Genomic DNA, 13,206 nt, shown 5'->3' with positions numbered 1-13,206 from the left:
CCTACAAACACTAGAAAGGTAAGCCTTAGCTTTGCCACTCCTTAGGCCTTAAACTATCCTGTGAAAAGGGGGGGGGTGCCTAGGCTCTGTTGAGGTCCATGAAGGGAAAGCTGGTTGAAAGAATGGAATCCTCTGGCTCTCTCTCTCTCTCTCTCTCTCTCTCTTCCAGACAGGGTTTCTCTGTATAGCCCTGGCCTGCCTCTGCCTCTGCTGGGATTAAAGGCGTGCACCACCACACCCAGCTCTTGTCTCCTCTCTTAAGAGTTAATCCAGGGCTGGTGAGCTGGCTCATCAGGTAAGAGCACCCGACTGTACTGAGTTCAAATCCCAGCAACCACATGGTGGCTCACAACCATCCATAACAAGATCTGGCGCCCTTTTCTGGAGGGTCTGAAGACAGCTACAGTGTACTTACATATAATAAATAAATAAATCTTTAAAAAAAAAAAAAAGAGTTAATCCAGCTGGGCCTGTCAACCAGTCACCTGATCAGAAAAATAATTTACTCAAAGTCAAGCTAAGAGGAGGGCAAGAATGACTGTCCTCTTCATGAGATTAAATAGTTTTCTCCTGGCTCCAGCAGAACTTCCATCATGTGTCCTGCAGGCTTTTCTGAACTGCTCAAAACACTATAATTTTTCCTTTCTTCCTGTTATCCCCCTTCTTTTTTCCTCCTGAATACTGGCCAAAGTCTGGCCATGCTCCCCCAGACACTTTGGACTCTAATTCTTCTCTGGAGGCCCCAGCAACCTTCTGCCGTGTAGTTGCTTGCCTAGTATTATTTGTTACTGAATCTGCCCGCTTTGTTTCTTTGTTTCTTTGTTTCTTTCTTTCTTTTTTACTTTTTATTGACTCTTTCTGAATTTCACATCATTCCCCGGAATCCCACTCACCTCCCTGTCCCTTCATTTCTGCCTTCTGCCCTTGTAACCCCTCTGCTAATAGAAAACAAAAAAATAAAAATTAAAACAACAAAAGGGGAGAGAAAATAGCATAAAACAAAAAACAACCCTTTGGAAGCTACATTGTGTCCCAGTGCACCCTTTTGCCCAAACAGCTTTACGTGCAAATGTTTATTGCCATGAGTCATTGGTGCAGTTGGAGGCCTCTGGCTTCTGCTACATCATCAATACTGGCTCCTCAGTGGAGCTCCTGTTTTTATCCTGTGTCATGGATATCCTGTACATTTGCATCTGTAGGACCAGCCCTTCATGTGGAGCTCCAGCAGTTCATAGAGGAGGTAGATGTTGGGGTTGGCCAACTGGAAGCCCTGGCTCTGAGCCTGGGTGATGACTGTGTTGTTCAGCTCATCAGCTCTCCTGTGCGGAGGCCACCAGGGCCAGCTCTCCCATTTTGCTCCTGTTTTGCCCTGGCTAGGGTTGGGTCAGCTCTGCCCTATCTATGCCACCAGGGCCAGCTCTATCGTGCTGCCCACTGCCTTCTTTCTTTCTTTCTTTCTTTCTTTCTTTCTTTCTTTCTTTCTTTCTTTCTTTCTTCCTTCCTTCCTTCCTTCCTTCCTTCCTTCCTTCCTTCCTTCCTTCCTTTTTAAGATTTATTTTATTTTATGTATATGAGTACACTGTAGTTGTCTTCAGAAGAGGGCATCAGACATTGTTGAACATTGTGCTGGCTGGTCTTATATCAACTTGACATAAAAACTAAGAATTATCTGAAAGGGGGCAGCCTCAATTGAGAAAATGCCTGTAGGGTATTTCTTAAATCTCTGTATAGCCCAGGCTATACAGAGATCCATAGGACCCAGCCCATAGAGTGTGGTGTCATCTCTGGGCTGGTAGTCCTGGGAATCATAGGAAAGCAGGCTGAGCAAACCATGGGAAGCTAGTCAGCAGACAAGTAGACAGCACCTCTCAGTGGCCTCTGCATCAGCTTCCACCTCTAGGTTCCTGTCCTATTTGAATTCCTGTCCTGACTTCCTTCTATGGTTAACAGTGCTATGGAGTATAAGCCAAGTGAACCCTTTCTTCTCCAACTTGTTTTTGGTTATGGTGTTTCATTGAAACCCTACCTAAGACAAATATCCTAGTCAGGTAAGAGCTAGTCCCTGAACTACATGCCCCAAATATGACATGCATTTGCTGCATTTATCTGAGACATTCCATGTGCCATGTTAAAGGGGAAAAAAGTTGCAACAAATATCCTTTTGCAGATTTTAATTGGCTTTATTTGCAAGTTCTCAAATCAGACATCAGTCTAGACCAGAAACTGGTTCAGAATGTTCCACTTCACCACTTACGCAGGTTATATTTATAGCCAGAGGAATGGAAATAATGTACAGAACATGGAAAGGAAGTGCAGACATAGCCCAGCTGTATACAGCTTTCCTGCCTTATTGGAATGTGTTTTGAACAGTTGGCCACTGAGGCTCAGCTAGTTTTTGTTTAAGAGTAGGCAACAAGCCATTTTGCATGATGCAATGTGCATAGAAAAAGCTTTAAGTGAAATTGAAATAGAGAGCCTGCTTCAGACTAAACGTCATAGGGGCAAGCCTTTTTCTCAGTATAAACATATGGCTTCGACCTAGCTCAGTAGACTAGTTGTTCCTTCTGCGTTTGAGGATCAAATCTAGCCTTCTGTGATGTCAATCTAAAAGATATGCTGAGACACACCAAATATGAGAGCAGAGAGTTTGTCAGAGCTAGAATGAGCAGAGAGGAAATCAGGAAGAAAGGGGAAAAAGGCAGAGCTAGAGGAGATGCTGCATGGGTAAAGTGTGTGCTACGCAATCATGGATCCTGCGTTGGGATCCTTAGCACCCAGTATGGTGAACATCTGTCATCCTGGTGCTGGTAGGCAGAGGCAGGAGGATCCCTGGCCAACCATTCTAGACAGTTGGAGAGCTCAACGCTCAGTAAGAGACCCTATTTAAAAAATTAAAGTAGATGCTGTTGTTGTGTTAAACAGCCACACTGTCAAATAGGCTTCCTATTCATTACTTTTCTACTGCTTCCATAAAACACCATGTCCAAGGTAATCTATAGAAGAAAGCATTTATTTGAGCTTATGGTTCCAGAGGGCCAGACTGCATGATGGCAGAGTGGAGGTGTGGTGGCAGAAGCAGGAAGCTGAGGACTCACAACTTGAACAGCGTGCATGAAGTAAACAGAGTGAACTAGAAATGGCATAAGTTTTCCAACTCTTACAGCCTACCTCTAGCTGCATCCTTCCTCCAACAAGGTCACACCTCCAAAACCTCCCCAAACAGTGCTGCCAACGGGGACCATATATTCAAATACTATGGGACTATGGGGAACATCTCATTGAAACCATCGTGCCTTCTAAAATGTCCATATTTATGTTTATATCTGTAGATTTGGGTTCCAGTTAACTTTGGTCAGAGGAGCTTCTCTTTATGGTAGCAGGTAAGGCAGAAACTCCTATCTGACTGAAATATTCCATGGATTGACCAAGCCAGCTCAGTCAGTCAAGGGGGTTTTCAGGGAGGGAGCAAGGACTGAAGAGAAAAAGACAGATGACAACATTATAACATGACTCCAGCCAGTTCAGAAGCTGAACTGGGTTTATTTTTTCCAATCTGCTTTTATATCATTCTAGGTCCATATCATGAATATGGTCAGTCGTAAGGCATAAACAAAGTAGTCAAGGAACAAAGCATAAACAGAATAGTCAAGGAACAAACAAGGCAATAATCAAAGTAATCAAACACGGCAATAAACGAAGTCCTGTGGTCACTATGTCTAGGAGTTTATCAGGATGGCCAAGATACAAGGAATATAATACAATACACTCATTCCGTGGCTGTATTTACCTTGTGCCTACTTCATCATCCTAGTGCAATGTCAAATTCCTGCCAAATTCCTATAAGTGGCCCCCAAAGCTCTCCACAATGGATAAAGTGTCAAATATAACTGTATGAATCGCCTATATTAACGTTCCTCGTACAAGGCTCGGGAACATTAAGGAAGAACAGGCAGAAAGACTGTAAGAGCTGACAGATGAGGAAGGCTGTAATAGCTGACAGATGAGCAGACTTCTGGGTGTGACACGGCTGCTGCACACACCAACCTGTGGATAATTCGTGGGACTAAGCCCATCAGAATTCCAGCATGGATTACAGAGGGGCCTCCACCCTTGGGAGAGGAGCTAATAGCAATTGACAGTTTCTGAGGGAAAGCAACTAATTTTCCTTTGGGGAAGTAGGTTTGCCTGTGCCCCAGTGGATGGCCCTGTATCCATGCACAAATGGCAACAGTGATTGGACTCGGGGTTTTTTTTGTTTGTTTGTTTTTTGTTTTTTTGTCTTTTTTCAAGACAGGGTTTCTCTGTATAGCCCTGGCTGTCCTGGAACTCACTCTGTAGACCAGGCTGGCCTTGAACTCAGAAATTCGCCTGCCTCTGCCTCCCGAGTGCTGGGACTAAAGGTGTGTGCCACCACGCCTGGCCGGGGTTATTATTAATGTCAATACAGAAGAGGAGGTCACGAAGCTGGGAGAGTGGCAGGCAGGGTTGGGGGGGGGCACTGGGGTGTGTAGACTGACAGTGTAACTGTTCCATGTTATGGCCAGGGGAAGATAATTGTTGTAGATCTGAGAAAAAGAACAGCCAGAGGCAACTGGAAGAGTCCAGAGCAGAGAAAAAAAGTAGTAGACTGGACCTGGCCCGGCCAGCAGACTGGATCTGGCCATGACAGAAGCAGGAACAGAGCAGAAAGGGTGGGAGGACAGAGGGAGAGAAAAAAATAGCCAAAGCAGTAGGGTTATAAAGAGAATGAGGGGCTGGAGAGATGGCTCAGCGGTTAAGAGCACTTGACTGCTCTTCCAGAGGTCCTGAGTTCAATCCCCAGCAACCACATGGTGGCTTACAACCATCTGTAGTGGGATCTGATGCCCTCTTCTGGTGTGTCTAAAGAGAGAGACATTGTGCTCACTCACATACATAAAATAAGTAAATAAATCTTAAAAAAAAAAAAAAAAAGGAGAATGAGAAGCTTGGGGGAGGGAAGCCTGTGAGTTGGAGGGAGGTTAGGGGGGCTTGGGAGAGGGAAGCCTGTGAGTTGGAGGGAGGTTGGGGGGCTGAGGAGGTGAGTAGAGCTCAGATGCTGGCATGGCCTCTGGAATGTGTAACTTGTACTTGTGATATTGAACCTGGAGGCCAGCGTGGCCTTTGATATACTTCTAGGCACCATCTATAGCCATTTATCTTTTTTGACTTTTGGAATGTTGTGAAATCGATTTTCCTTTGGACCTGATGTAGGGGATTTTGGGAGTGGGGATAATCGTAGGTAGATATGATCATAATACATTGTGTAAATGTATGAAACCTCAAATAATACATAGAAATACTATTTTAAAGAGGAAGGTGGAGATTAGAGGGAGTCATCTGGCTTTGACTCTGGCTTCTACATAAAGGAACAGACACAAGCATCAGCACACACATCAAGACAAACACAACCCACAAAAACCAAGTCAAAAAATGGCCAGGCTGACAAGGGGTGGAGCACTGTATCATGCGGAAGAAAAGACAACTGCATAGAGAACAGATGCACAGTGGTCTTTCCCGTTCTAGAAAATGGTCAAATGAAAGCGAGTGCTTGGATGTGGTTAAAGAGCATGAAGTCTGGGAACTAACGCTGTATCCTACAAGAAGTAACAGAATTTAGGGCTGGGGTTCTACAGCCGTTCCAGTTAAGGGGGTGAAAGGGACAAGCTGTTCTAAGGGAGGTGAGGCATTCCATCCTGCAGAGAAGCTCCTGAAGTTCAAAAAGTAAACAACCCAAAGGCTCCCTTCCTTTCTCCCACCCCCTCCCTGCTCCTTGGGGTCTCATGTAGCCCTGAGTGTCCTGGAACTCACTATTAGACCAACCTGGCCTTGAATTTAGATCCAACTGCCTCTGCCTCCCCAGTTCTGGGATTGAAGATGGACACCACCTCCTGGCTATATCAGTGAAGATTTTAAAAGAGGAAAACAAAACAAAACAGAACAAAAAACAAGCAAACAGAAAAACCCTTCAACTAAAGAGGTTTGTTTGATGAAATAGTTTCTACATATTAGAAAACCAAAAGCTAGAAATTACTAGTATCTTTTAGTTTATATTTGAAAATGGATATTACACTCTCACTCTAATATACAATGTTATTAACTGACTGGTTACAAAGTGGTTACAAAGAAACAAGTCTTAATGATAACTATTTGTTTCTTTTTCAAGTCAGGGGTAGAGGGGTGGGGGGCTGGAGGGGTGGGAGGGTGTTTCTCTGCATAGCCCAGGCTGTCCTAGAACTCACTCTGTAGACCAGGCTGACCTGGAACTCAGAGATCTGCCTGCCTCTGCCTCCCTGAATACTGGGATTAAAAGTATAAATCACCACCACCTGGCACTTCTCTGTCTCTGTCTCTGTCTCTGTCTGTCTCTCCCTCCCTCCCTTCCTTTCCTCCAGTCCTTTCTTCTTCCTACTCCTCTTCCTCTTCTTTCTCTTCCTCCCCCCCTTCTCCCCTCCTTTTCCTTCCCCTCCTTCTTCTCCTCCTCCTTCTTTCCCCAGAAACAAACTTTTCAGATGTCACTAAGAAACATTTGCATTGTAGAGAGCCTTGGACTGGTGGTTCACATCCACCGGCTCCTCAGTCACAATGCCAGCTCAGAACTACGGTCTTTACCATAGAGCACAGGAGTTTTCCTGATTCACACTTGGGTTTGCATTTGTCCTTTCCAACAATGACTCTTTGGAAAAGGATAAGTGGACTGGAAAGCCTTTTCTATGTCTTTCCCGGTGTTGTCTATTATCAATTTATTATTATCTTGCTGGTGGTGGTTTGGTTTGGTTGTTTTGAGACAGGGGCTCACTGTGGAGCTCTGGCTGTCCAGAACCTCCTATTTCGACCAGGCTGGCCTCAGACTTAAAGAGATCCACCTGCCTCTGCCTCCCAGGTGCTGGAATTAAAGGTGTACGCCATCATGCTTGGCTTACAATGAACCCCCCCTTTTTTCTAGTCATTTGAACCTTTCCAGTTATGATTTCCACCATCTTCCAGATCTGATAGACATGTTGGTGTTGGCATAAGATGTCTTCTATATCTGGGTTTTGCTTTTTTGTTTTGTTTTTCTTCTTCAGTAAAACCAGCACAGAAAAACAGTCATTGGGTGTCCTGACATCAACGTGAGCTTCAATCATGGCCTGTCATATTTTGACCATGTTCAGGGTAACAGTCATAGCCCACAAAAGTTAGTCTGACACTTTTGCCCTGACTGTCCTCAGTAATTAGCTTGGAATTTCTAAATGCAGCTTCATTTTCTGTCCTGAAACAAGGCTCACTTCAAACAGATGATCCTCCTGGCCATCACATGTAATTTTGGTTCCTTGAGTCCTTGTGACTAGAGTTTACCATGTTCCTAATATTTAATTAGCTGGGATTTTCATATCAAACTAATCTCTCTTAAAGAATGGATCAGAGCTGGGCGTGGTGGAGCACGCCTTTAATCCCAGCACTTGGGAGGCAGAGGCAGGCAGATTTCTGAGTTCCAGGCCAGCCTGGTCTACAGAGTGAGTTCCAGGACTGCTAGGGCTATACAGAGAAACCGTGTCTCGAAAAACAAAAAAAAAAAAAAAAGAAAAAAAAGAAAGAAAGAAAGAAAAAGAAAAAGAATGGATCAGTTGGGCCTAGCGGCACATGCTTTTAATCTCAGACTCTCAGAGGCAGAGGCAAGTGGATCTCTCTGTGAGTCTGAGGCCAGCCTGGTTTACATAGGGAGTTCTCAGACAGCCTGTTTCAAAAACAAACCCAACAAAAAACAAAAGCAAAAAAAAAAAAAAAAATTCTGGGCAGTGGTGTCGCATGCTGTTAATCCCAACACTCATACATGGGAGGCAGAGGCAGGTGGATCAAGGCCATATACAAAGCAAGTTCCACAATGGCCTGGGCTACACATAGAGACCCTGTTTTAAGAAAGAAAGAGGGGGAGGGGGAGGGAGAAAGAAAGAGAGAGAAGAAGAAAAAGAGAGAGAAAACGACCAACATTTTCTTCTTGGCTCCCTTCCTGTCACTTTTCGTAGGCACTTGTTCTTGCTAACCAACATGGTTAACAGGGCTTGTTTGTGATGCAGGGGCCTCTGTGGAGCCTTGGCTGGCCTGGAATTTGCTGCGTAGACCAGGTTGGTCTTGAAATTGTGGTGATCCTCCTGTCTCTGCCTTCCCAGAGTTAGTCTTGCAGGTATGTGCCAGGATTCAAAATAAAACCTCTAGTTAATTCTTTTGGCCTTTCAGACACATGCCAGTTCATTACTTTAATAAAATGCACCAACAGATGTTAGGCAGAAACAGTCACATCTGGGACATGTAAAGCACCATTCCAAGTCTCCAGGGGAAGCAAAAGCAATATTGATTCATCTTCCCCCAAAGCCTGGCTCACTAGCCATCTCATTTAGTCTGTTTAATTCCTTTAAGCTGAATATTTTGTGCATAAGAGAAGCACCAATTATTTTAGTTGTCTTGGGAATATTAAACAGAGCTACAAGACCAAGGGGAGTGGTGCAAACAGAAACTCATAAGAAAAACTTGTCGAAGTCTTGTGGCTAGAATTATATTTTTTCAGCTGAATGGGTGATAAATCTTGAATTGCCTGCGTCCTGAAGCCTCTTTGAATTATAGGTCTCTTTGGGTTTAACTTGGTTCTTTCAGAGAAGGGATGAAATGTATATTCATAGGTAAGTGGGGAAGCCCCAATCTATTCCAGTCTTCTGCATACCTTTCATTTTTAATTTTGTTTTATTCTCCTAAGCCAAGTTTTCTAAGAAAACAAAAACAAAACCTGCTGGTTTCCTGTCAATGGATTGTTATATTTGCATTATGCCTAGCTTCTTTTATTACATTTATTTATTTATCTCTCATGTGTGCACACATGTGCTCATCACAGAGCATGGGTGGCTGTCAGAGGGTAATTTCAGGGAGTGGGGTCTCTCCCTCGACTATATGGGTGTTGGGGGTAGAACTCTGGTCATCAGGCTTGGTGGCAGGCAACTTTACCTGTTAAACTTTCTTGCTAGCTTCTTAAAAATCGACCAAACTGGGGAGATGGACAAAATCCTTGCTGTGCAAACAATGAGGCCCAGCACCTATGTAAAAAACTGGGCCCGGTGACACATATTTGTAATTCCAGTGACAGAGGGTGGGAAGGAACGAAAACAAGAGGCTCCTTGGGCTTGGTGGGCAGGCAGAGTCACAACAGTGGGCTCCAGGTTCAGTGAGAGAGAGACTCTGTCTCAAAAACCAAAGTGGACAGTGTTAGAGGAAGACACGTGACATGACTTCCAACCTCCACAATGTATTCATGGGCAAGCACCCCTGCAGACATATTTGCACACACATGTATGCAACATACACACACAAACACACACACAGCGCACATCAATAAGTAAATAAATATAAAAACAACCACGCTGATGAGCTGTGGAGATGTCTATCTCATAAGCCACTCATACACTACAAAGAGCAAAGTCACCAGAGAGAGTTGAGGCCAGTGTGGCCTCAATAAAGACTGTGACTGATGGTTGACCTTCATTGTCAACTTGGCTACATATAGAATCAATCAGAGCCCAAGACATTGGGCACTCTTATGAGGGATTTTTCTTTTTCTTTTTCCTTTTCCTTTTCCTTTTCCTTTTTCTTTTTTTTCTTTTTTTCTTTTTCTTTTTCTTTCTTTTTTTTTTCTTTTTTTGATTTTTTTGTTTTTTGAGACAGGGTTTCTCTGTGTAGCCCTGGCTGTCCTGGAATTCACTCTGTAGACCAGGCTGTCCTGGAACTCAGAAATCTGCCTGCCTCTGCCTCCCAAGTGCTGGGATTAAAGGCGGGCGCCACAACCGCCAGGCGCCTTTAAACTTTTGAACCTGGTTTTTCCACACAAAAAGCCTGCCCTGAAGACAGATTGGTGCCACATTTAGGCTCCTGAGGCCCTTTTATGACCCTGAACACTCAGTCTTGGGGTGTGGGTTTGATAAACTACTCTTGCTTAACTGAGGTTTTTGTTCATATGGTTTGTGTGGCAAATCTTGAATCCCCAACAGTTATAGAGTAAACTTTCTTGGAGTTTTTCATAGCATCCACGAACCAAGTGGTGGCATCTCCATCGCTAGCATTACAATTGTTCACTTATAACTCTCCTTTTCTTCCTGAGCTAAGTTCAAGAGTGCACTCTCCTTGTAGATGTATGGACTTGGGTAACTAGTTCTGGCCAGTGGAATTTGATCAGTGTTCATGTCTCTTCCAAAGTAAGATTTTGAAAGTTACCAGTTATTCTTCAGTTTCTTTCTTTCTTTGCTACAGAGAATGAATTACTGTGATTCAGGTGTGTCGATGGCTATTCTTAGTTGTCAACTTGACTACATCTGGAACTAACAAAAACCAAAACTGGAGGGATTTTTGCTTAATTTGAAGTGGGAAGATCCACTTCTAACCTGGATCTTTGATCTGGGAAGAGGCCCCTCTCATCAAGGCCACACTTTCTGCTGGAAGTCTTTGTCAGCACATGGAAAAAGGAAGTTTTTGCTCTTTGCCTGCTTGCTCTTGCATTGCTAGCAAAACCATACCTTTACTGGCACTGGAGCCCACTTCTCCAGATTTCCTGCATATACTACAGACTGGCTAAGACATCGCGCCTTGTGGACTGTACTACCGGACTCTTGGACACTCCATTCATAGGCAGCTATTATTGGGTTAGCTGGACTATAGCCATAAGTGAGTCTAATAGATTCCATTTCTCTCTAGAGAGAGATTCATTCTGTAAGTTCTGTTACTCTAGAGGTCCCTAACTAACACAAGGGCTATGGCTAAGAGATTGAGGTCTCTGTCAATCTGGTTCCCAGAGAGACTGGAACAGTGATTTTGGTTCTCATTAATCACTAAGGATGAGCAGTCGATAAACCTTTGTTGTACTGAATCTAAAGGTTTTAGAGATGTTTCTTTCTAGATGGCAGAACAGAACTTTCCTGTTTAATCCAGTCTAGGATGATTCATTCCAAGTTTTTTGCTTTTCTTCAAGACAGGGTTTCTCTGTGAAACCTGGCTGTCCTGGAACTCACTCTGTAGACCAAGCTGTCCTTGAACTCACAGAATACATCTGTCTATGCCTCCTGAGTGCTAGGATTAAAGGAGTGGGCCACCACAGACTGGTCTCATGCCAGTGAAGAGGTAAACTAGATGAAAGAAGTCACACTGATTTGTCAGAAGTATCTTTGTACTAAAGAATTTTTAGCCCAAAGTCTAACTTTTTAAATAATTTTTAATCTAAATGTCCCATAAGTTTTCTACTTTAAAGATAATCCTACTGTGACTCTTTAAATAGGATATTAAATTTACCCATATTTTCTGTGCTTCCTATAAATGATCACCTTCCTTAACACTAATTGACTTGTTTAAAGCAGTCACACATCACGATTTCCAAAAGCATTTGAACTAGAGCAAAAAGTTCTAAATTATGAACATTCTGCTATGATGGAAGGGCGGTGTCCCTGCTCCTGACTACCCGTCTCCAGAGGGTGGAGGAACAGAACACTCGGGATTATTTTGACTTTTATTCACATCCCAGGAAAAGTTTATCCTTGGGCTTTTTAAATTGCTAGAGTGGACAGTAAGTGTGAGCGCCAATCCTGGTTGGTCACATCTGGAATTAACACAACACCAAACAACTGAGCACACTTGTGTTTTCTTGATTGTCTCATTTAAGGTGAGAAGTGCCACCTGAACTCTTTGCCACACCTTCTGTGGCAGCCTACAAAAAAGGAAGGGGGAGTAGAAAGCTTTCACCAGCAAGTTCTGATGCTGAGACATTACTGATATTAAAAAAATACTTCTTTGGATTCCAACATAGACTGAAAACCAGCTGACACATCCAGCCTCGAGGACTTAAAACTACTAGGTTCTTCTCCTTGTAGTTTGGAGACAACACTATTGGCTTAGCCAGACCACAGCCTGTGAGCCACTCTAATACCCACCCCACCTCTTTGTCTATTGCATATACTTAATATCCCCCTCTATATGTATTGCATATATTTAATATATATGCATTCTATTAGTTGTTTCTATAGAAAACCCCGAATAATACAATAAGTAAGAAAATTTTAAACCACAGAAAAGGAATTCCATAATAACGTTACTGGAAGCTATAAGCCACCTTGCTCAGTTCCATTGCAGTGGAAATAAGTTCCTTCCCATTTATTATCTGTTATTCTTGACTATCCTTTCAAGAGAACATGACCAATGCAACATTTTGAAGTTAGGGAACTTTTTTCCCTACGGGTTACTCAAAACTTAAATGCAGGAATTACCGAGTGATTACTTGCAGGCTGTTTTTTTGGGGGGGGGGCGGTGGTGGTGGTAATGATGACTATCTATGGCTACTTATATTTTCAAATTCAGAATACTGAACGCGTCAAGGAGGTCGATATGAAGAGCAGCAAGGGGATCATTAGGGATGTACTAACAGGCGCCTACTTCCCGAGTTGAAGGTCACTTTCCTTAGATCTTGCTGGTTTTGTATGCCTTAGATCCCAAGTCCGGAAAGTTCTGCAGCAGAATCCCTGAGGATTTTTTGGGCTGGGATGACTCCGGGGACGAAGTCAGGGGCTGGAAGCTCAAATCGAAACCTCAGCAGCGGGCGGGAAGGCGCAACCTGTGGGCCCACGCAGGCCCAGAAAGGCTCCAGGCCGGGGGGGGGGGGGGGGGGGGAGAGAAAGAGGGGGGCGCCGCCGCGGGGGGGGGGGGGGGGAAGCAGACAGAAAGGAGACGCCCAAGTCAGGAGGTGTTGGCTGGGGGCTGCGCTGGCGCTGGGGGCGTCTGGCTTGCTGGAGCCACGGGCGGGGGCGGAGCCAGGGCCAGGGTGTGGGCGTGGCCCGGCGGTCCGGGACTGCACTAGGCACGCCCCCTCCCCTACGCCGGGGGCCTCCCCGCGCGGTGCACGTCCGCGTCCCGCGCCTCCGCCTCCTCGCTCGCTCGCTCGCTCGCTCGCTCCTTCCCGCCCTCCCCGCAGCTCCGGCCGAGCCGGCTCCCCCCTCCCCAGTCTCTCATGAATATTGAGCGGCCCCTGTTGTATTTCCCGAGCTCCATTGCGGAAGCCGAGACTCGCCATATTGTGCGGCGGCGGCGGCGCCGGCGGTTGATCCTCGAGTCTCGCTCCGGCCACGGCCAGCGCACCCCCGGGCTGGGGCAGGAGCCGGTGAGCCAGGCAGGGAGAGGGGAGGGATG

At 44.9% G+C, this 13,206-nt stretch overlaps 1 protein-coding gene across 1 annotated transcript in view; it reads left to right on the top strand.

Annotated features, from left to right (window-relative positions):
* Positions 1-13,007: 13,007 nt before the first annotated feature.
* The window catches only part of Rnf2 (ring finger protein 2), a 29,243-nt gene continuing 29,044 nt past the window's right edge, over positions 13,008-13,206 (top strand). Inside the window, exon 1 of the mRNA XM_029538695.1 lies at positions 13,008-13,177. Within this exon, the coding sequence (XP_029394555.1) occupies positions 13,028-13,177 (150 nt within the window). The 5' untranslated portion in view covers positions 13,008-13,027. The remainder of the gene's footprint in view (positions 13,178-13,206) is intronic.

Source organism: Mus pahari, chromosome 5, assembly GCF_900095145.1.
Source record: "Mus pahari chromosome 5, PAHARI_EIJ_v1.1, whole genome shotgun sequence".
NCBI classification, from domain to species: Eukaryota; Metazoa; Chordata; class Mammalia; order Rodentia; family Muridae; genus Mus; species Mus pahari.
The sequence above is the reverse complement of the archived record's forward strand: the minus strand, read 5'-3'. Positions and strand labels throughout refer to the sequence as shown.